This window comes from Hylobates moloch, unplaced genomic scaffold, assembly GCF_009828535.3.
Source record: "Hylobates moloch isolate HMO894 unplaced genomic scaffold, HMol_V3 SCAFFOLD_15, whole genome shotgun sequence".
NCBI classification, from domain to species: Eukaryota; Metazoa; Chordata; class Mammalia; order Primates; family Hylobatidae; genus Hylobates; species Hylobates moloch.
The window spans coordinates 22433241-22456007 of NW_026652290.1; the positions used below are offsets into that span (position 1 = coordinate 22433241).

General features: G+C 37.2%; 1 protein-coding gene across 15 annotated transcripts in view; it reads left to right on the plus strand.

The window, feature by feature from the left end:
• The window catches only part of CTNNA2 (catenin alpha 2), a 1201677-nt gene that overhangs the window by 296894 nt on the left and 882016 nt on the right, over positions 1-22767 (plus strand). For 14 of the 15 annotated variants that reach the window (XR_009210118.1, XM_058429034.1, XM_058429035.1 and 11 more), the window contains one exon: positions 3482-3677. Coding sequence is in view for 12 of the 15 variants with exons in the window: in XM_058429034.1 (XP_058285017.1) it covers positions 3482-3677 (196 nt within the window). In the remaining 3 variants the exon portion in view is untranslated. Of the gene's footprint in view, positions 1-3481; positions 3678-22767 lie in introns of those variants that run through there. The other variant, XM_058429041.1, reaches the window with a different exon arrangement.

Below are 22767 nucleotides of genomic sequence, written 5' to 3' on the forward strand. Positions count from 1 at the left end.
ATAGAGTGGCAAGAAAATGGGCACGGCAACTCAGGAGCATGCATTGTCATAGGGTGGCAAGAGAACGGGCACGGCAACTCAGGAGCATGCATTGTCATAGGGTGGCAAGAGAACGGGCATGGCAACTCAGCATGCATTGTCATAGGGTGGCAAGAGAATGGGCATGGCAACTCAGGAGGAAGGTAAGAGAGTGGGACTAAATTAGTGAATTTGCATGGCAAGGGCTAGGCTGAGAATTCCCAGAGTGGTTAGTTTAAAAAGATACACCCAACTTTTTCACCTACTAATGGATCTAAACTACTTTTGCTACTTCCATTTAAAAATTTGATATATTGGCCAGAAGTGGGCAGCAAGAGTCCTGCATATGCTAATCTTAAATAATCTGTCTCTCATTTACTGAAAAGTTTATTAAGTTTACGGTAAAAAGAGAACCGAACTGAATGAGAGGATATTTTAAGTTTACAGTAAAAAGAGAACTGATCAGAGTGAGAGGCTTTCTTGCTTATTTACTATGTAAATATCTAGAATGCTAATTGTAGAATAAACTGGGCAGAAATGACATCTTTTCAATCTTGAGTCTTCCCATCCAAGAGTGCGGGATGTCTCTCTATTATGTAGGTCTTCTTTTATGTTTTTCACTAAAATGTTATCATTTTCCCCCATGCAACATTCTACATGTTATGTTATGTTTATTTCTGGTCGTATAAATGTATGCTTATTGTGAATGGCATATTTCAAACTACACTTCTCCTTTGTTACTGCTCTTCCATTAGGTTTTTATTGTTTATGTTGTATTTAGCCACCTTGCTCTTTGCTCTTGTAGTAGTTGGACTTGTTTGTCTTTTAATTCTTTTCTATTTTCTTAAGAATCGTATTCTCTATAAGTTAAGATGTAATTTAATGTTTACTTTTCTAATACTTATGTATCTTCTTTATTTTTCTTATCTAATTTATTAATTTTTCCTCCAATAAAACACTGAATTGCAGTGAAAAGCATTGACAATTGTTTATTCCAAGCTGATTAAGACGTGAGCCTTTATGGAAGACCATCCCTTTCTTTCTATTTGTCTCTTTTCTCTTTTCTTCTCTTTGTGCTCTTCCACCCATGAGTACATGAGAGCTTTTACTAAATAAGGATTGATTTGCTTCTTCTGAAAGTAGTCACATTTTTCTTAGGAACTTCCTGGTAATATTCCATGTTTCCCCCGCCACACACAAAACTGACATTTTCTACTGGCTTGCTATTATTTGCATCACCGAAACTGTGCCTAATGCAGTAACGCACCATGACATATAGAAGGCTAGAAATGTGTCGGCCCCTCCAGAAAATGAACCCACGTTATAGTCGTGTAGCAATTTTGGTAGAGTCACTACCAGCTTCTACTTCTTTGAAATGTCAATTTATCTAAAATTAATAGCTCCTCTACACCCTATTTTTTTAATTTGTGTAGTCTAAAAAAAATAGATTATGAAACATCTTAGAATTATGTATAAAGTGAGAATAAATCACATCTCTGTGAGAATAGGGAGTATGTTCCACTGATAAAAGGTGCCTGGCCTAAATGCAGATGGGTAGAGATGGTTGCTGTGTTTGCTTAGGGGACTTACGTGCTTGTTTCCAGGTATTGGCTGTTCTGGGGGGTTGAGGTTCTTGGAAGAGTAGCGTGTTCATGTGTTAGAGTAAATCCTCATTAAGGAGAACACTTCTGCACCTCAGAAAAGCAATCTTTGTGACAAGCTGTCTTTTTTTTTTTTAATGGTTGTCTCACATGGGTGGCACTGAAAAGATTACAAAGTGTTCCTCATTGCATACACATTTTACAGCTAAACCACTATTATCTGATATTCTTATATTTAATGATTTTGCCATTTTTTGGCTAGTGTTTTTACTTAAATGGCCTTATAGAATCTTTCTTAAATTCACTGTACCTAATTTTTTAGCAATCAAAAGAGAGCTGAATAAAACAGCTCCCAACCCTGCACTAATCACCTCTTAAGTATTGGTTCTATCTATACACATCATCTTAGTTTACATTTATTCAATCCTTTTTTTTCTTTCAGTGTTATCTCTTTCTCTATAAACTGACCGGATATTAATTGTGACTTTGAGTCATCGCTTTGATTGCTCTGGGATTTGGAGTAAACATCAGAAGCTAACTGCATTTGGAACGTTTTTGTAGACTGGCTTTCTTAATAACCTCCAACATCTTTAGTCTGCTAACCAGGATACATATCAACGAAAATAACCACAGAACTTACATTCTTGTGAAGCTGATAAAAAAAAAAAAATACAGCATTAAACATGACTGGCAACTTTTGTTGAACAGAATATGGAACAGTTGCATTCATTTCCTCTCCAAACTTCTTACTGGTAGAAAATAAAGGTTCAGAAGTTTATAGGAGATAACAGGTTGCTCAAAAGATATTAATAGCCTTTTTAGCAAATTAAATACCTCTAGATATAGTGTTAAAAGAAGTTTGGCAGTTGAGATATGTGTCCAAATTATGATACTTAGAAAAAGAGTGATAATAGATTAAATCTAATTATGATTCTAGAAACTTTAGCTGGTTAAACATTGAGTGTGAATCATTTATTCCCCTCACATAAAATTTACCATTTTATTTATTTTATTTTATTTTTTTTTGAGACGAAGTCTTGCTCTTGTCACCCAGGCTGGAGTACAATGGTGCAATCTAGATTCACTGCAACATCTGCCTCCTGAGTTCAAGCTATTCTCCTGTCTCAGCCTCCCGAGTAGCTGCGATTGTAGGTACCTGCCACCAGGCCGGGCTAATTTTTGTATTTTTAGTATAGATGAGGATTCACCATGTTGGCCAGGCTGGTCTCAAACTCCTGAACTCAGGTGATCCGCCTGCCTCAGCCTCCCAAAGTGCTGGGATTACAGGCATGAGCCACCACGCCTGGCAGAAATTTACCATTTTATTTATATAAGATAAAATTCTAAATAGCAAAGGTCTTCGAAAGTCCTTGGAAAATAACACATAAGTACTGGGTGTTGGCTACTCATTATTTATTAATTGCTTATTCATCTCTGCCCTGACTTACAGGGCTCAGCACTGGATGTTGGTTCTCCTAGCTCAATACTCAGAGGTACTTCCATATTTGCTTTGCTTCCTTGCCAACCTGAGGCTGGGTACTCCAAGGAGCACAGTACCTGTCAGTCTGTAAAAGTGAGTGAACTTGAAACTTTGAGCTGCTGGCAAGTGTGCTACTTCTGGTTATTCATGTGCTTTTGTTTTTCTACAGGAAATAAATGATAACCATTTATTTGTATGCTAATCCTCATAATTCCACACTTTCCTTGATCAGGCTATGTGAGGAGGCTAAGTGATGTGCATTCATGATTTAATAATGAAATCCCATGATTTAATAAACACAGAGATTTAGAAATTATGAGATAACATGACATTTCTAGACAGTTTTGCAAAGAAGTTTTACAGTTTTTCTTTTATATTTAAGGTGACTACACTTGTCAACACAAGCAACAAAGGCCCATCTGGTAAAAAGAAAGGGAGGTCAAAGAAAGCCCATGTACTAGCTGCCTCTGTAGAGCAAGCCACTCAGAACTTCCTGGAAAAGGGTGAACAGATTGCTAAGGAGAGTCAAGATCTCAAAGAAGAGTTGGTGGCTGCTGTAGAGGATGTGCGCAAACAAGGTAGGCAGAACGATGTTATTGTTCAAGGCGGATCTATGCTGACATGCAAACAATGGCTTTTTCTTTAGAATCGATGGATATCAAGGAGGAAGTCTTACGTTTTTTCCTTTCTATCTACACTTGTCATTTTTAATATTTGCTGGACGTGGTACATAGAGATATTTTCGTTGTTGCAGTGTGGTACAGCTACAAACACTCCATGTCTGCTGTTACTTCAAATCTTCAAGTTGTTTTTTCTTGGTAAATGAAAACAGACTTTGTGTCAAACTCAGGCTTTAGAGAGGATGGGATGGGAAGACCTAACGTTTATAGAGTCATTGTAAAATCAGGTTTCTATGGATGAAGGGGGAGAAGAATGTAAAGTAGTATAAGAGAATTATTCTTATTTTTCTGCGAGTCTCAAATTCATGTTTTCAGTTCATAGATTTCCTCACAAACGTAGCAAGCTAGCCACCCATTAATAAATCAACTACCTCTCTAGCTAGCTAACTATAATACTGTTGATTTAGCATTTTAAAATTTTGATCTGTGTAAAATATACAACATAAAATTCTAACTACAGCCGGGTGCGGTGGCTCACACCTGTATTCCTAGCACTTTGAGAGGCCAAGGCGGGTGGATTGCCTGAGCTCAGGAGTTCAAGACCAGCCTAGGCAACATGGTGAAACCCTGTCTCTACTAAAATACAAAAAATTAGCTGGGCATGGCAGCGTGCACCAGCAGTCCCAGCCACACAGGAGGCTGAGGCAGCAGAATTGCTAGAACCTGGGAGGCAGAGGTTGCAGTGAGCCAAGATCGTGCCGCTGCACTCCAGCCTGGGTGACAGAGTGAGACTCCATCTCTAAAAAAAAAAAAAAAAAAAAAAAAAAAGATAAAAAGAAAAAAATCTTAACTACTTGTAAGTATACAGTTCAATAGTGTTAACGATATTCATATCATTGAGCAAGCAATCTCCATAACTATTTCATCTTGCAAACTGAAACTCTATACCCATGAAACTATTCCCCATATCCTCCTCCCTGAAGCCTCTGGCAGTCACCATTCTACTTTCTTTTTCTATGAATTTGACTGCTCTAAATACCTCATATAAGTGGAATCATACATATTAGTCTTTTTTTGACTGTCTTATTTCACTTAGCATAATGTCTTCAAAGTTCATACATGTTGTGGCATGTTTCAGAATTCCATCGTATGTATATACCACATTTTGTTTATACATTCATCCATTCACGGATGTTTGGGTTGCTTTCCACTTTTTGGCTCCTGGGAATAATGCTGCTATGAACATAGAGTTAAAGATATGTCTTTAATACCCTGCTTTCAGTTCTTTTGGATATAGACTCAGAGGTGGTATTCCTGGATCATATGATAATTATATTTTTAATTTTTCAGAGCCTGCATGCTGTTTTCCATAGTGGCTGCACCATTTCCATAGTAGTGCACTCCTACTAACGGTGCACAACGATTCCAGTTTCTCCAAATCCTCACCAACACTGGTTTTATTTTGTGAATTGTATCATCATAATTGGTGTGAGGTGATATCTCATTGTAGATTTGATTTATATTTTCCTAATGATTACTTATGTCTAGGAACTTTTTATATGCTTCCTAGGCATTTGTCTATTTTTTTCGAAGAAATATTTCCAGTCTTTTGCCCATTTCTGAATTAAGTTGTTTGGTTTTGTTGCTGTTGTTAAGTTATAGGAGTTCTTTATATAGTCTGGATATTAGCAGCTTATCAGACAGTGAGTGGCAAATATTTTCTCCCATTCTGTGGGTTGCCTTTTCACTCTATTGTGACCTTTGACACAGAGAATTTTTAAATTTTGATGTAGTCCTACGCAACATCTGTAGTTGAAAGTTCTAAGGACCATGAAATCAGAACAGACACCTACTCCCAAGCCTGGTCTCTCTCCTGCATTTTCTGCCTTGAAGAATGCAATGCATATCTACTGAGTTGCACGTTGCATAAATCTTAGTGCCATTCTTGTTACTTCCCTTTCCTTCCAAATATAGTCTATTGTAGAGTTTCCTAGATCTTACCTCCTATATATCTGTTTAATGGACTACTTCCTGTCTCAGTTATTCAAAAGCACTATGTTTTCGTGCCCCAGCGCCTTTATATATGCTGTCTCTTTCACACACTTCTGCACTTCCCAGCTCAAGGAATACCTTCTCAGGGAAACTTTATCTGAAACTCCTGTCATACTTTTTAATGGGTCCTTTCCTTGTTACTTTTCACAGGATAATTAAGTATTTGTGAGGTGACTGTCTTTCATGCCATACTATAAATTAATAAAGGCAGAGACCAGACCATGTCTCTTTTGCTAATCATTGATTTGCAATGCTTAGTACTCATTAAATATTTGTTGAATTATTGAATTAAGAGGTGAATGAATGGTCTCTTCCAATTCTTCTTGCAAACCTACCACTGTATCAATTCACAGCTGGATATTTAGTAGCTGGAAACACCAACCCTCCTTCCACACTAACAAATACTCTTCCCCTTCTGCCCTGTTCTTCCTCATCCTCTCCTTCCTCCTAGAAACTAATTTCATTTCTATTATATTAACTTAAATTATTACTTTAATTTGCAATGTTAAATGTGCCACATTTTATCTGTTGCAAAGAGTATATTTGTGTATGTGTTTTGGCAATGAGAAATCTTCTAAGTTTTCAGGTGCATTTGAAAACTGATACTCCTTCTGAATTGCAGATGGACGCTTGTTTGTTTTCATGCATCTGTAGCCTGGATAGTTGTTTTATTTTTTCTTTTGTTGTGGGTTTTTTAGGTTGACTGCCATATAATAAACTGTATGCACTTAAAATTTACAATATGATAAATTTTGACAAATGTACACATCCATGAAACCATCTTTGCACTGAAGATAGCAAAGGTATTCATAGTAGAGAGTGGTTTGATTGGCCCCAGGCCTCTTTTTAAAACATTTGTCTTTTACGATAATAAATTTTTCCCTTTAGTTTCTCCAAAACCTCTTAAGAATTCTTTTGTCATTACAACTTAGTTTTCATACATTCTGTGGAAACTAATGTTTTCATTTTCTTGAAGCTTACATGAAATCGTGTTCTTGTGAATATAATAAACAACACAGTTCTTGGCCAGACTATCCTAGGAGTATTAGAGTAACAAATTTCTACAGATGCTAATTTAAGACAGCTAACAATGGTTGCTCTTCTAGGGGATATTTCAGGTTTCCTTTTTATATTATCCATTTCTTCTACAAAACAATTCTGTATCAGAAATGATGTCTATGTGTAACCTGTATAAAGCTCAAATGCCATGTGCTCCTTCTCCTGAACAGTGTCAAATTCTAAGAAGCATTACTATAGTATGCAAAATAACCCAAAAAATGGGTAAAAGCCTTTAAAATTTGCTTTGTTATTTTTCATTCTGCAATCTCTTCCATACACTGCACATGCCTCTCAGGTGTGAGTGGTGCACCTCCTCGCTGACAGCAAGGTCCTCAGTCTCTTGTTTGAATTTGATGCCCAGAAGCTCTTATCTCCATTCTTTCCGTTCTCTAGCACAGCTGGTCATTATGTAATCTCCTTAGCTTATCTGGCTTTACCTGATTTTCCTGTTTGCCCATTACCCAAATTTTATTTACCAATGAGAGCCTGCATTGATTTTCAGAGAGAGGTAGAGAGAAAGGAGCTTGTGGGGAAGGAATATGGAATGGGGCAAGATATTTAGTTAATGGAAACTTTAAAATACAGTATCTTTCCTTCTATCATAGAAATCTGTTTTCCAATATGCAAGAAGATATTCAGAAATTATGGACACACTGACATTTAGAAAACAATAACCTCTTTTAAACTACCTCCAGCATCCATACATGATTTATTTATTAAATGATATGTTGTGGGAATGAAATCTGTTAGTTTTACTATTGCATTGTTTTTGTTTTTATTAAAAAGTATTGTCACTTTTTGTTTTCAGCATAAGTAAATGCCAATTTTCATATTGTACATGTCCATTTTCAGATTTTTAATATAGAACTGTTTTGTTTTTCTTTTGAAGTTTCACAACATTCATTATAATTACCCAATCTGTCAAGATTATAGAATTATCTATGTTATTATTGTATTTCATATGGCTAAACAGTGTTATTTGAATTTCTTTATTATTAAATATATATATATATTCTCATTTAAACCTGGCTGCATGCCAGATCTCTAAAAGTTTTCAGTATGAGTGGTGACTATATTTTTACTCTAGAATATTCCAGTAGAAGACTCCCCTATATCTGTAAAAAAATATTGGAGTAGGTGTTGTGCTGAACCCCTATGGACTCTGATGGGGATGACGCCAGGATCACGGGGCCAAAGAAGAGACCCAGAGCCAGCAAATGAGACATGGAGTTTTACTGGGGGGCTTACCTACGGGGGAGAAGTCTAGTGGCAGCAGGCTGGCAGAAGAACCATAACCATTTGTGAAAGGCATGCAGTTCATATAGTACTTTCACGTAGCACCATTTACCTAACAACTTTCACCTGGCGACCTTAATTCAACCCAAAACGGTGCCTCCATCCCCTCTACACCCCATGTTCCACGGGCTGGGCTGGGGGCTCAGATGTTACTCATAGACAAGGAATGAATCTCTGGGTGGACCACTCCCAGATTCCCTAGCTCAGCAAACACATTCAGATGCATCTGCCGTATAGGGTCATTCTCGGAGGATGCGTAAGTTTTTGCTCTCAGGTGTGTTTACATACCGTAGGCTTATGATAGCATTTATATTTAAAAGAAGTAACAAAAATAAATTGTCTAAAAGAGATATTGTATTCAAAACTTAGAACTCTGATGTTTTAGACTTTGGGAAAGATAGGATATCTAGTTTGGTGTGTGTGTTTCTGCCTTCGTGTCTGTTTAATTATGACTAAATTCATGTGATATATGCATATTATCTTCCTAATGTAAGTTTAAACTGTATCAGAATAGGAACAATGAGATTTATGTATTTCTTTCTTCTCCTGAAGCACTTGGCATGGTCCGCTAGCACACGGTAGGTGATATTCAGGAAGGAGTCTTGTGAAATCAGGAAAGCATTGGCAGTTTGGTTAAGATATCCAACTTCTAATCTTACTTTTACAAATAACTAGCTGAAAAGCTAAGTCACTTAACCACTTTTAGCTTCAGTTTCTCCGTTTTTCAAATACAGACAATTATTGTGTTTACCTAAATGAATTGTTTTACTAAATGAAGTCACAGGGGATGGATTTAAAAAACTTTAAATGTTTTATAGCTGTCAGAGTAGATTTATTAATTATAATTTATTAAATCAATGTGTACTACCTATAGCAATGTGTACTACCTTTTGATTAGTGAGCAAGCCCCGGCCTTTCCAAGCAGGATGCTAGAGAGCTGAATCAGCATCTAATAGTCTTCATGAAGAAGATTCAGTAGCTCGGTATGGCTTACAGTTGGTGGTAGCTGCACATGGTGTCTGCAAACTGAGTGGATAGTTGTGCAGCTAGTGAACCGTTCATAGAAAAGCTTCTTGAAAATGGAATGCAAAGGAGTTATTCCAATCATTTCTTCATATTGAAGCTCTGGGCCAAGAAAAGCTTAAATCAAGGAATTCCAGAACGTTTTCAGTGTTTACCACAAAGATTTTCCTAGACTGAAAACTTTTTTTTGACTATGCACTAATTGAGGGGGTTCTCAAACTTTAGTGAATACTAGAATCACCTGGGAAGATCTTGAAATCTTTATGTCCAGGCCTCACCCCTCTTCAATTAAATTAGAATCTCTGGAGTTGGACCCAGGCTTCAAGATGTTTATAGCTCCTCAGGTGATTTCATTTTACAGCCAATTTGAGAAGAAGCGGACTAATCCCCTTCTTGCTTATCAGCCCCGCCTAGATTACTTATCAATCCATGGTAGTTATTTAGTGTTTCACATTTGGCAGCTGATAACAGGCAGTCATTATACAAGGTTTATGAGCTTATTATTTACTTAGAAGTAGGTAGGTATGGGCCGGGCGTGGTGGTTTGCGCCTATAATCCCAGCACTTTGGGAGGCCAAGGTGGGCAGATCACAAGGTTAGGAGATTGAGACCATCCTGGCTAACACAGTGAAAGAGAAGTCTAGTGGCAGCAGGCTGGCAGAAGAATCACAACCAGGGGTTGTGGCAGGCACATGTAGTCCCAGCTACTTGGGGAGGCTGAGGCAGGAGAATCACTTGAACCCAGGAGGTGGAGGTTGCAGTGAACAGAGATCGTGCCACTGCACTCCAGCCTGGGTGACAGAGTGAGACTCTGTCTCAAAAAAAAAAAAAAAAAAAAAAGAGGTAGATAAGACTTACGTAGGAGAAACAACTTGATATTCTATATTAAAATATTATGGATGTATATATATTTCCTATGCTAAATGATGTGTTACCAAGCCTGACATTCTGTAGGTATGCAGGAATATGTGTTAAGTATATATTGGGCAGTCAAATATATAGGGCAGTTAAATATTTTGGGAGTTGTGGAAAAAGATATATAGCTGAAATTAACAAGAAGTAGGTAATATTTAAGCTAAACATTGATTAAAAATTTGCGAAGACTAGTGGGACAAGAATTTCACGTTTAAGATTGGTGGGATAAGAATTTCAGGCTTTAATTTTCTAGTCTAGTGATCAATCTAGACTCTAGAATGTTGTTGTAGACATATCATGTCGGAGATTGTGGAGAATGAATAATGAGAAAATGCTTTGGATTTTGCTAGACAGGTGTCATTAATTATATTCAAAAGTGCATTTTCAGGAAGCCACAAGGGCAATAGCTAAATGAAAAGAAGGAATCCATCCTGAAAGAACAGAATAGATGGTGAAATAATTGATGTAGGTAGGAATGCTAACTAGACTCTCTTTTGGTTATCATTGCAATACATATTGAAGGTATTTCTTTTTGCCTCTGCAGATAGTCTGGTACTCAACTAAGGGCCCCTGTGTTATTATTTTGTGTATCTCTGGAGCCTGACACAATGTCTGCACATAGTGAGCACTTCAGGCATGCTTTAGAAGGTTGTCACAGAATGGAAGGAGAGAAATGGAGAGGAGCAATGGGGAGACATTAAAGGCAAGCACAAAATTATAACTGTTTGCCTGCTTGCTTATTGTTTCCAGCCCAAAAAAGAAGTATCAGGTATATATGAAGAGAAGGAGCCATAATGATAACACAAAGAAAGAAGGTTCAGGGTTGCATGAAGTGGTGCAAAGAGGAAATTTATTTATCTAAAAAGCAGGTAGGGAGGAGAGATAATCCCAAAAATGTTTTGTAGAAAAGGTAAGAGCAAAAGCAGGTTGGATGAAATGATCTCAATTATTTTGAACAAAGACAGAGGTGGTTTTAATGGACCATGGATAGCTGATACTTGACCACTATTGGAGATGTTTTTCTATTTTTTATCTGTTACTGCCATCTGTGAGGGTCTCCCAGACATTTTTAAGGGATTTTGTTTACTGAATACAGCTGATGATTATTCCTTTCTTGGACGCTGCTGAAAAGGCCAATTTTTATGAGGCATAATTTGCCTAAGAATTTTTTATTTAATTCATTTATATGGTGTGTAACTGCATCTGTTAGAAATGGGGTGTTCACATATGGTAGTCGATAATCTTATTCAATTTGAAATAGATTTGAAAGCTGTGCTTTGAATGATAGGCATCCTTTCTCAAATTTTCTCAATAGGCAAATCCATTTAATGGTGTAACAGAGCATTGGCTGTATGCCATAGGACTTACAGAGAATCCTTAAAACACCTCCTCTGTCACCCCCCTTATTATATCTCCACATTCTCTTAAGCCACGGAGCAGTTGCTTACATTTCCTGCCTTCATTCGACAACAGCATTTTCATATTGCCCACTCTGTGTCTGAGCAATGACAAATCCAAACAGCTAAGACATGACCATGCCACCAAGGTGTATTTGGCCAGCGTGTAGATGAGATGTACATGGTCCTAACTGAAAACTAAGGGGAATCTTATGAAGCAGAGTGACAAGGAGGTACAGATGAAAGAAGAAGCTTCCTCATGGGACCATTTCCTAAATGAAAGTGATGGCCAAGCCATTCACTGCTCATGCAATGTTTTCTTTGTTATGCCATAACCTCAAATGTGAAGTGATACGGTGATATCAACAAGTTCCAGTACTTTCTTTTCTTTTTCTCTTTTTTTTCGAGATGGAGTCTTGCTCTGTCACCCAGGTTGGAGTGCAGCAGCGTCATCTTGGCTCACTGCAACCTCCGCCTCCTGAGTTCAAGCTATTCTCCTGCCTCAGCCTCCCAAGTAGTTGGGATTACAGGAGTGTGCCACCATGCCTGGCTAATTTTTGTATTTCTAGTAGAGACAGGGTTTCACCATGTTGGCCAAGCTGGTCTCGAACTCCTGACCTTGTGATCTGCCCACCTAGGCCTCCCAAAGAGATGGGATTACAGGCCTCAGCCACTGTGCCTGGCCTCACTATTTCATTTTTATTCAATCGATATTTATTAAGTAAATGATGACCAATGGGCTAAGACAGAGAGCAAGACTGAGAAAACATGACAGAGCATGAGAGAAAGGTCTCCTTCACATATCTGAGTGGTCATAAGCCCTTGCCTCCTGATGACCTGGTGCCTCCCTGCTTCTCACCCTCTTTGGTGGTGTGGTCTTAGTGGAATGAGAGGACCCAAAAGAAACTTCAGTTGATGCCAGCTGCGTGAACTCCTAGGCTGAGAGCTGGTCAGAGACTACTTCCCTGACCAGGAAGCTCCCTCTGTCACACAGCCCTGTCCCTCCTCCTTCATTTGCCCTATAAATACATAAAGCAGCACAGTGTGGGGATGGTGGGCGTGTTCTCGCAGCCTCTCTAAAAACAAGAGTTGCGAGAGGTGGCAGGATTCTGTTACTCCTCTGTGTGTCCTTTTCTCAAGTATCCCTGGCTTTATGCCTCTACTCCTTATACCGTGAATACTTGAGTCTCCTAGGATATTGGGCTTCCTTTCTGTGCTGTGCGCTGAGTCTTCACTGCTGCCTGACTGCCTCTGTATGGATGGTACCTTAGTTACCGTGTTCTAGTATGAGTTTTTGCTGGTCTTAGGGTAAGATTTCACTCCTGTATGGGGAGTGGAGGGTTTGTTTCCACTGAAGGAGGATACCTTTGGGAAAGAAGAGTATTCTAGGACAGAAAATGGGGATACAAGAGGCAAATCCTAGGTAAGAGACGGGAAGATAACTCATTTATGTTCTCTCTATGGATCTCACTTCATTGAGCCTGGACTCTGCTGAGTGTAGATCCATTACTTTTTAAAATGATACTATTCACAGCCAGGTACAGTGGCTCATACCTGTAATCCCAGTGCTTTGGGATGCTAAGGTGGGAGGATTGCTTGAGGTTAGTAGTTCAAACCAGCCTGGGCAAGATAGCAAGACCCCCATCTCTACAAAAAATAAAATAAAATAATGAGCTGGTCATGGTGGTGCACACCTGTGGTCTCAGGTACTCTAGAGACTGAGGCAGGAAGATAGCTTGAGCCTAGGAGTTTGAGGCTACAGTGAGCTATGATAGAGCCACTGCATTTCAGCCTGAGTGACAAAGCAAGAGCAAATGATACAGTTTGAGTAATGTAATAAAGTGCATGTGTGCTAGATCCAGCAAGGGCAGACCTTGAAGTTGGAATGGAGGATGTCTTTCGTCAGTCTATGAGTGCAGCTGAGCTAGAGATCTGATGGTGCTCCACTATGGCCATACACTGCTACTCACTGTCCTTCCAGTGTCTTCTCTTCCCCTTCGTTATAGAAGCTTCATTTTACAAGTGTTTCTCAGAGTGAAGTTCACAGACCACCTGGTTCAGAATTCCCTGGGTGGGTATGGGAGGAGTCCATGAGAATTCATCTTGGTAAGTCTAGCTATAACTCTAGATTCAGTATGTCTGGGGTGACCCTGTAAATTTTATTACTAGATAGCACCCCAAGTAAATCTTATGCTTCTAAAATTTGAGAATCACTAATAGCCTAAGTTTAATACATTATTATCAACATCATTTTAATTAGTTAGGTCTCTTTTCCATGGAAAAGTATGCTATCTAGGAATGAAATCAATTCTCGGAAGGTTTAACATCAGAAGTTTAAAAAATACCAAAAAACCTAGAGATACGTACAATGACAAAAAGACAAAAAGAAGTTTGATGTGAAAATATCTTGAAGAAAAATGCATACACGTGAAAATGTCATATACCCTTAGGATTCATCTTAATGCAAATTTTAACATTTGCAATAGGTTCATCTGTTGCGTATTTTATTAAATAAAATATATTTGTATGCCAAAGTTTGCATTAGCTGAGGGCCCAGGAGTACTGCAGGTCAGCACAGAGCCCTTTGTGTGGCTTTTATTGCAGGACATTGGAAGATAATGGCATATTATTCTTTCACCTGACCTCTCTTTCTGGAACCTTTGGCTTTTGAAAATGCTATATTCTTTCAGCAAAAATAACAGCAACAATAGCAACGGTTTATTGTTTGCCACTCCATTTGTAAGAAACTTTGTATATATTCTCTCAAAGTCATCCTGTTTGTCATTTGAAGTATTATCCATACTTGTATAATATGACACTGGTACTGATATCCTTGTGCATTGATTACTTCTACAAATAGTTTTTGAGTTCTATGCACAGGCACTATTTTGGGTGCTGAGAATGTGAAATAAAGAAAACACACATTATCTGCTAATAAGAATATTACATTTTGAGATGAGACAAGTAAAATATTAAACAGGGTGATGATTATAGGCTATGGAAGTGCAATTTAAAAATGAAACAACCAAAAGCATGATTCATGAAAAAAATTGATAATTTGAATTTCATATTAAAACTAGAAACTTTGGCACTGAGAAACATAATACTAAGAGAATATAAACAAGCCATAAACTGCAAGAAAAAACTGGTAAATTACATATTTGATGAAAGACGTATATCCATAACATACAAAGAACTCTTAAAATTCCGCAAGATAACCAGTAACTCAGCATAAAAATGGGTGAAAGCCCTGAATAGATACCTCAGCAAGGAAGACATACAGATGGCAAATAAGCATAAGAAGCAATGTTGACCATCATTTGTGATTGGGGAAATGCAAATTAAACAACAAAGAGATTTTAGTATTTCATATCCTTACTAGAATCACTAAAATCTCCAAAACTGACAATACAAAATGCTGGTGATATGTGGAGCAACAGGAGATCTCATTCATTCAGATGCAATATGATATAGCCACTTTGAAGGACAGTTTGGCAGTTTCTAAAATAAAACTAAACAGATTTAATTGCCTTATAACTCAGTAATCACAACCCTACATATTTACTCTGCTGATTTGAAAACATCTATTTATATGGCATCACCTAATCTTGTTCCATTTTCTAAAATAAACTTAGAATAATTTTAGACTTACGGAAAATTTGCAGAGATAGTACAGAAAATTACATATACTCTACACTTATTTGTCACAATTAATAAACCAATATTGATAGATTATTAACTGAGCAGAGCATAATAATAAAAAACCATAATCACAAACCTTTCTGTTGATATGCTTAGCAAAAATGGCAAGAACAAACACAGTGTGAATGCCGAACTATTCTTATTTTTAAGCTGACTTGCAAAGAACGGTGAATTATACATCTGTATGAATAAGAATCAGAAATCTAGTTTAGAAGATTGCTAATTCAGGACTGTTTCTTTTAATACTCTTTTTCGAAGTCTAAACTTACCAGTCTAAGTAAAACCATTCTTGTGTTTCACAAAAAACATTTAAAGAGGCATGCAAGGATATACAAAATACAGAAAGAGAATAAGAAATCCACAGAAAAGAGAAAAGACAAATATGGTTGAAGAGTCAATAAGAGTCAGGGAAGTGACTAATGCACATATACATTAGGGCCTATGCATCCTGTGCAAACCTGTCCACCTGAGAACACAGCCACAGGAGGCTCAATGGGTGGGGCTCGCTTTGCAGTAGAGTCCAGGTTCAAATTCCAACTGTAGTTTTTATGGTGCCTGCACTGTGTGACCTGGGAAAATTATTTACCCACTCTGTGCCAGTGTGCTCATGAGTTCATTGGGGCTCATCTTACATTCATTCCAGCACTGCTGTGCAGAGCAGATGACAGGATGCATGTAAAGTACTTAGCAACAGACCTAGCACACCTCAGGCTTGAAAAACCTGGTGGACGTTGCCTTTATTGCTAACGTCATTGTTATTCTTGCTACAACTGGACAACAGATTGGGCTCTTAAGCTTTCTGACACATCAATTGTAAAGTTTATGACAAAATTATATTTTTAATCTTAAAATGATCTTTCAGATAGGTCATGAAACTACCTCCATTTCATGTAATTCACTTTGTTTTAAGGAAAATTCCTTAAACAAAATGTTTGATTTGTGCATAAAATACTCTATATTACCACATAAAGGTAAAGAAACCTGGTTATCAGGCATTTTCTCTCTAAAAGCTAAGTCTGTAATTCAATCAAAAATGCATTTGATATAAACATCTTGAATAAAAACCAGATAAGATTGTTCAAGATGAAGCTGATTCACTGATGTGTTCCGAATTCTGATGTCAGTGACTTGATGCAAACCAGGCAGTCTTCATTAACTCTGGACCTCTCAGAAACCAAGGCTGGACAAGCATGCTTCTAGATGTGACTCTTCTTTTTTTTAAAACAAAAATAATAATTTCAAGATTTATTTCAGATTTGGGGAGTGCATGTGCAGGTTTGTTTCCTGGTTATATTGTGTGGTGCTGAGATTTGGGATACAATTAACCCCATCACCCAGGTAACTGAGCATAGTACCCAAGTTAGTTTTTCAGCTCTTGCCCCCCTCCTTCCTTTCCTCCTCTAGTAATCTCCAGTGTCTATTGTCAGCATCTTTATGTCCATCAGTATGCAATGTTTAGCTCCCACTTACAAGTGAGAACATGTGAAATTTGGTTTTCTGTTCCTGCATTAATTCACTTAGGATAATGGCCTCCAGCTGCATTCATGTTGCTGCAAAGGGCATAATTTCATTCTTTTTTATGGCTTTGTAGTATTTGCTATTGTTTATATACCACATTTTCTATATCCAATCCACTGTTGATCAGTACTTAGGTTGATTCCATGAGTCTACTTTTGAAATGAAAACAAAGAGGGCAAGGCTAAAACCATGCTGAATCTTGTTAGGTGCGTGTTAATGAAAGGTCTCAGATGACCAGCTCTTTGGAGTGATATATAGGCAATATGGAAAAATCAGATCTTACAATAAATTATGGAGATGTCAACTCAGCATTGTGGGGCTAAGCAGACACATTAATCATTAGAAAGTGGTAAATAGAAAGAAATGCAGGGGCTGAATTACCTCATCTTAAACTAAAAATCATAATGCTTGACACTGTATGCCTACTCTTTTGTCACCACAGTTAAAAATGAATGAAAAGCCGCTTCTCTGAAAGGCTGATCCCTCTACTGGAGCTCTTGGTCCCTTGCTATTTTTTGAGGACCCTGCTTGGGTGATCAACCTAATCTCAAATTATCAGTTTCTTCCCTTCTACTGGCACAGTCCAAATAGCATGCCAACACATCATATGATAAAACAAAAAACCTTACCTGATTGCAAATCCCCCCAACAAATACCCCATTTTTTTACTTTTTGGAGCAATACTTTCGAAGAATAATCCATACTCACTCATTCAATTTATTTACCTCACAGTCGCTTAACTTCTTTTTATTGTATAATATAACTTAAGCAAAACAACATGAGAAATTACAAGAATACCAGTATGCAGACCACTCTGCTTAGGAAATAATACCTTGCTAATGCAGTGGAATCTGCTCTGTGTGCTTGTCATGTCTATATTTCCTTCCCTTCCTAGTCCCACTGTCCAACCGCAGTCAGGGAACCACAATCCTGAATTTGGTGTCCTTATTTCTTGTTTTATTATGAAAATGTTCAAACATACAGCGTAGTTGAATGAATTTTATAGGGAATACCTGGACCTGCAAAACCAACATCTAAATCTGGCTTTAGCATTTTGCCATACTTGCTCTACCACAAATCTATTTCCCATAAGTTTTAAAATATATTTGACACTTTTGGAGGCCAGGGTGGGTGAATCACTTGAGTTCAGGAGTTCGAGACCAGCCTGGCCAACATGGAGAAACCCCGTTCTTACTAAAAATACAAAAAATTAGCCAGGCACGGTGGTGCGCATCTGTAATCCCAGCTACTAGAGAGGCTGGGGCAGGAGGATTGCTTGAACCTGGGAGGTGGAGGTTGCAGTGAGCCAAGATCGTGCCACTGCACTCCAGCCTGGGTGACAAGAGTGACTCCATTTCAAAAATAATAATAATAATAAATAAAATTGATGCTTATGATTGGTCACTTTTTCTCCCATACCATTCTGGTTCTCAGGCTCACCAATCTTGCTCTGCTTTGAGTCACTGGGTTCAACTCTTCATTATACCTGGATGTTTCTTTTCCTAAATCTGTACTTAACCTCTCAGTTGCATCACATAAAGTTGAGCTCCCGCCCTGCACCCCTGGTTCATCCCCTTTCATGTTTCTCTTGGCTTCTACAATACCTCTTTTTCCTCCCACTTTTTTCGGGTTCCATATCTTCTTGGAATTCTGTGTATTGGAATGTCCTAGGGCTCTGAACTGAGCTTTGTTTTCTTCTTTGTCAGTCGTTTTACTGTATATATCAACCATTCCATAATTTCTACTTCTGGGCCCAAGCCATAGATATTGCTATTTAATATAGCCCAAATACAGCCTCTCTCATTTTTTTTCCAATTCAGAAATGGGACTAACAATCCAGTTGCTTAAATCAATAGTGCTAGAGTCAAACTTTATTCTTTTTTGCCCCCTCATTCCTCACATCCAAAGCCCTCAGCCATGCTCCAAAGCAGGTCTTAAAGCTATTCATTTTAAGGCAGTATAGCATATTCGTTAAGAGTACAGTTTATGGAACTAGACAGCCTACATTTGAAACCTGACTCAATAATTTATTAACTGTGTGGTGTTGGACAGGTATTTAATGTCTCATAGGCCTCAGTTCCATCACCTGGAAAATGGGAATAATAATGATTGTCATATAGGCAAGGCATGTAAATCAGTGACTGATCGAAAGCATTATGTAAATGCTAATTAAGACATTTGCTCAGAAAGGCCTTTTCTAACCCTTCTATAAATAATTATATATACGCATATTATATATAAAATGTGTATGTGTATATATATATATATAATCTTTAGTTATTTTAGTCTGAGTTTTCCAGAGAAAGAGAACCAATAGGTTATATATGTATGTATTTTAAGGAATTGGTTCATGCAGTTGTGGGGCTAGCAAGTCCACCATCTATAGGACAGTCTGACAGGCTGGAAACTCAAGTAGGTGTTATGCTGAAGTCTTGAATTTCTTCTTTTCCAGCAAACCGCAGTTTTTGCTTGTAAGGCCTTCTACCTGGTTCAATGAGGCCCACTCACATTATCAAGGCAAATCTTCTTTACTTAAATGTTAACTATATCTACAAAATGTCTAGAAAGCAACAACTTAGCTTAGTGTTTGATTATATTACTGGGTACTAATGCCTGACCAACTTCACAGAGTAAACTAACCATCACGATAGGTAATAATTGATAAGTAATGCTATGCCAATTTGAAATAATTGTATATATATGAAAGTGCATTTATTGTTTCTAAATTTCTATGACACAATGCAGTGTTCATGACCTTTCTTTTAGAAATAGTTGCCTCTTGGTGCCAGATTTCTCCTGGAAAACCCTTGTCCTACCAAATGGAGGCTGTGGGGTGTAGATACCAAGCAGGATGTCACATGTGCCTCTTGGGTACAATGGAGACTCAGATTTGCCAAAAGCCAAATATATGGCATGGTGCAAGTCACCCTTTATGTGTCACAATTCGTATTTGTCAAAGAGTAATGCCAGTCTCATCTAATCTATAAAATTCTAAGAATTAGATAAATGCCAGAATGAATTTGGGAAAACATGAAGCATTTTTTAAATTGAATATGTGAAAATTAAATTGCTTTTAAAGACATGATTTTTCCTTTATGAAATGAAGGTAAGCTGAAATGCTGTATATTTTGGGTAAATAGATAATTTTTCCGTTTTTGGTCACATCTATGTTTTAGGTTCACATTTTTTGCCATTTCAGTGTGCGTGACCATAAGAATTTAATGAGCTGTTGGCATGATTTATTTGAAGTTTTACTTTAAAAAAACAGTTTTAACAACCCAAGGGTAGTTTAAATTTTGTGGTGCTATTAAGCCAATCTGGCCTTCTATTTTGAATTTCTAAAAATAACTAATGCTATGTAAGTCAATGCATATTATTGAAATTATTTTAGTGTTTTTGCCATTTCTCTTTGTACTTGTGCTCTCGTGAATGGAGTGAAATTTGAGCTCAAGTACGTTTGTCTTTTTAAAGCATAAAAGTATTTAATAACATTGGCTTTTGAAAAGCCCTTAAAATGTGCATGTATGTGTATAGGCTGCATAAAGGAAGAAGCAGTTTGTTGCTTCTTATAATAATTATATTATAGTTCCCTGATGCAGATTCATATGGGAGTATTTAAGGGATGAAAGGTCAAAAGGATTAAATATTTACATTCATTAGAATATGATCTTTTGGTGTAGGCAGAAAGGAAAGAGACTAATTGGTTTACTTCTAATTGTGAGCCTTATGAACTTACTGCTTTGGTAATATCTTAAATGTCATGATTAAAAATATTGACCTATTTCTCTATGGGCTTCCACTGAAATGGTAGCAGTCATCTTCAATATTACCTAATAAATTTAAAATATGGTCTTTAACTGTAAGTGTGAGTATTATAACTAATACATCTCTTTTTTATGCCAAGAGCTCTAAATAACAAGCACTTGCTCTTCTTGGTATAGTGATCTGAGAGCCCCATTGTATTCTGTTTGTTTTCCTCAAGAAAAGCAAGGCAGAAGGGCTTTGTCGTTAATTAGGCTGTGTTTCTCTGAGCAAGCCTATTTAATCTTTGGTCTTAATTTCTCAGCTAGGAAACAGAATCTTCAAATTTGATGTTCTCTAATATTTCCTGGAACCATATATTTTTGTCTTGTATTTTAAAAAGAAGAGGAAGAATGGAGACTGAATCCACTGCCCAATGTTGGATTTCGATTAGTCAACTGAGGCATGGTTTGCCCCAGAGGAGCTCCCAGTCTCAATTGACAGCAGGTCAAGAGTCAGGAAAGACATGGAAAACAAGGCAAGATACGAGCATTTTAAGAGAAATCCCCTTGGAGAGGTGCTTCAAGAAAATCTTCCTGGTTTTTGCAAAAGACCCTCCTGGTTCTTTGATTTCAGCCTTGGGAAACAGATCATGACATTGCGTAAAAGGTGTAATCCTAGAACAATGAGTAGATTTTATGATTTTTTATTAGTTTGTTTTCAATTCTCGGTCAGAAACCCTTTGCATAGAGTGTCCTAGAGATTAAAGAGCAAAGATAAGTAATAGAAAAAAAATTGGAGATAATTTATCTACTTCCGGTATTCAGGCAATACCTGGTCAAAAATCAGCATCTTTCAATTCATGTTTATATTTCATTTATGTTCTGTCTTGAAAATGAATATAATCGATAAAAAAATCAATAATCTTTGTATTCTGCTCTTTCATGCTCATTTTTCAAGAAGAATATACATTCTAAAATGTGCAATAGTATGAGCTTAATGATAATGACTTTAAATTTAGTTCTGTAAAGTTCTCATGAGGTTTAGTTTTTCATATCTCATGCCTCTACACAATTTTATGGTGGCAATTTTGATTTCGAATGAGTATCTCCTATTCTAGGAGTGTCAGAAGCTTTCTGTCGGGCTCCGTAACAAACTGTTTTTCAGAATTAGCTATTAGTTAACTAGAACTTTAACCCAAGTGCTCTTGTCCTCTTAATCTGGGGTCTTATTCTGGTTTTGTATCTTTCAGATATTTAGAAACTATTCTTTTATTTGACAGTTTTGTGATTGACAATGGGAGTCATAATTTGGCTCTCCCCTTTTATCTTTCCTTGTTAATGAAGTCTATATCGCTAATATTTTTATCTTTTTTAAATCTTCAATTTGCATTTCTGTAAGGTAAAATGAAGTTATAAACTAAACCAGTTATTCTAGATGCAGACCAAGATCAATGTTACTATGTATCTCCTTGTTTTGTTGAATAATTCAGCGTTATATTCATCTTGCACAGACCCTGATATTTTTCTTTCACGCAGCAGCAATTGGTTTGAATTTATTGCACACTTTGATCCACAGCTTCTTTCTGTGTAGCTTTTTCTCCATTTTCTTCTCCATCCAGAAAATAACTGTTTTGGTGTTTATGATTTGTATGTTTTTTCACCTTGACAATCGGTATTGTCTGTTTATATCCTATTTTTCTCTTTTATTTCAAAGGGCATTGCAAGGTAAAAGGTAGAGTATTATTATAAGTACTAAACTACTTATTATTTCTTATATAGTTTTTCAACATCTCTGCAACAGCAGCCTCATTTTTCCATCTCTATGGTAGTCATCATCAAACAATATGATCTGGTAATATCATCCATCTGCCTTGTAATAAAGCCACAGTCACAGAGTCATATAATTTTTGACCTGAAAAGGAACTTGATGGTTGCCTTGTTTGTTGATATTCTAAAGATGAGGAATGTAACTGCTAGAAGTTTCCCCTTGGATTCCACAGTTTATTACAGGAATAAGAGGACGAGGACACAGATTTTCAGGTGTGATAGTCTTTCTTCTGTGCTGTTTAATATGAAGTTATCAAATGGATATAAGTTGTATTTAAAAGCTTTTGTTGGCCGTGTAGTATTTGGACTGCATTAGGCTTAGAGTTAAGGCAACAGCCCACTCCATCCACTCCCCTCCCTGCATGAAGAACAGGAAAAGCAAAATTGGTCAAGCACAAAGTAGGCTGATGATATCCTCCAGATACACAGCTACACAGTTAAGCGATGATCACAGTGGGTCCACATAGGAGGGAAAACAGACCCTGTAACTTATATCACCAGTTCCTACTCCTCAGTG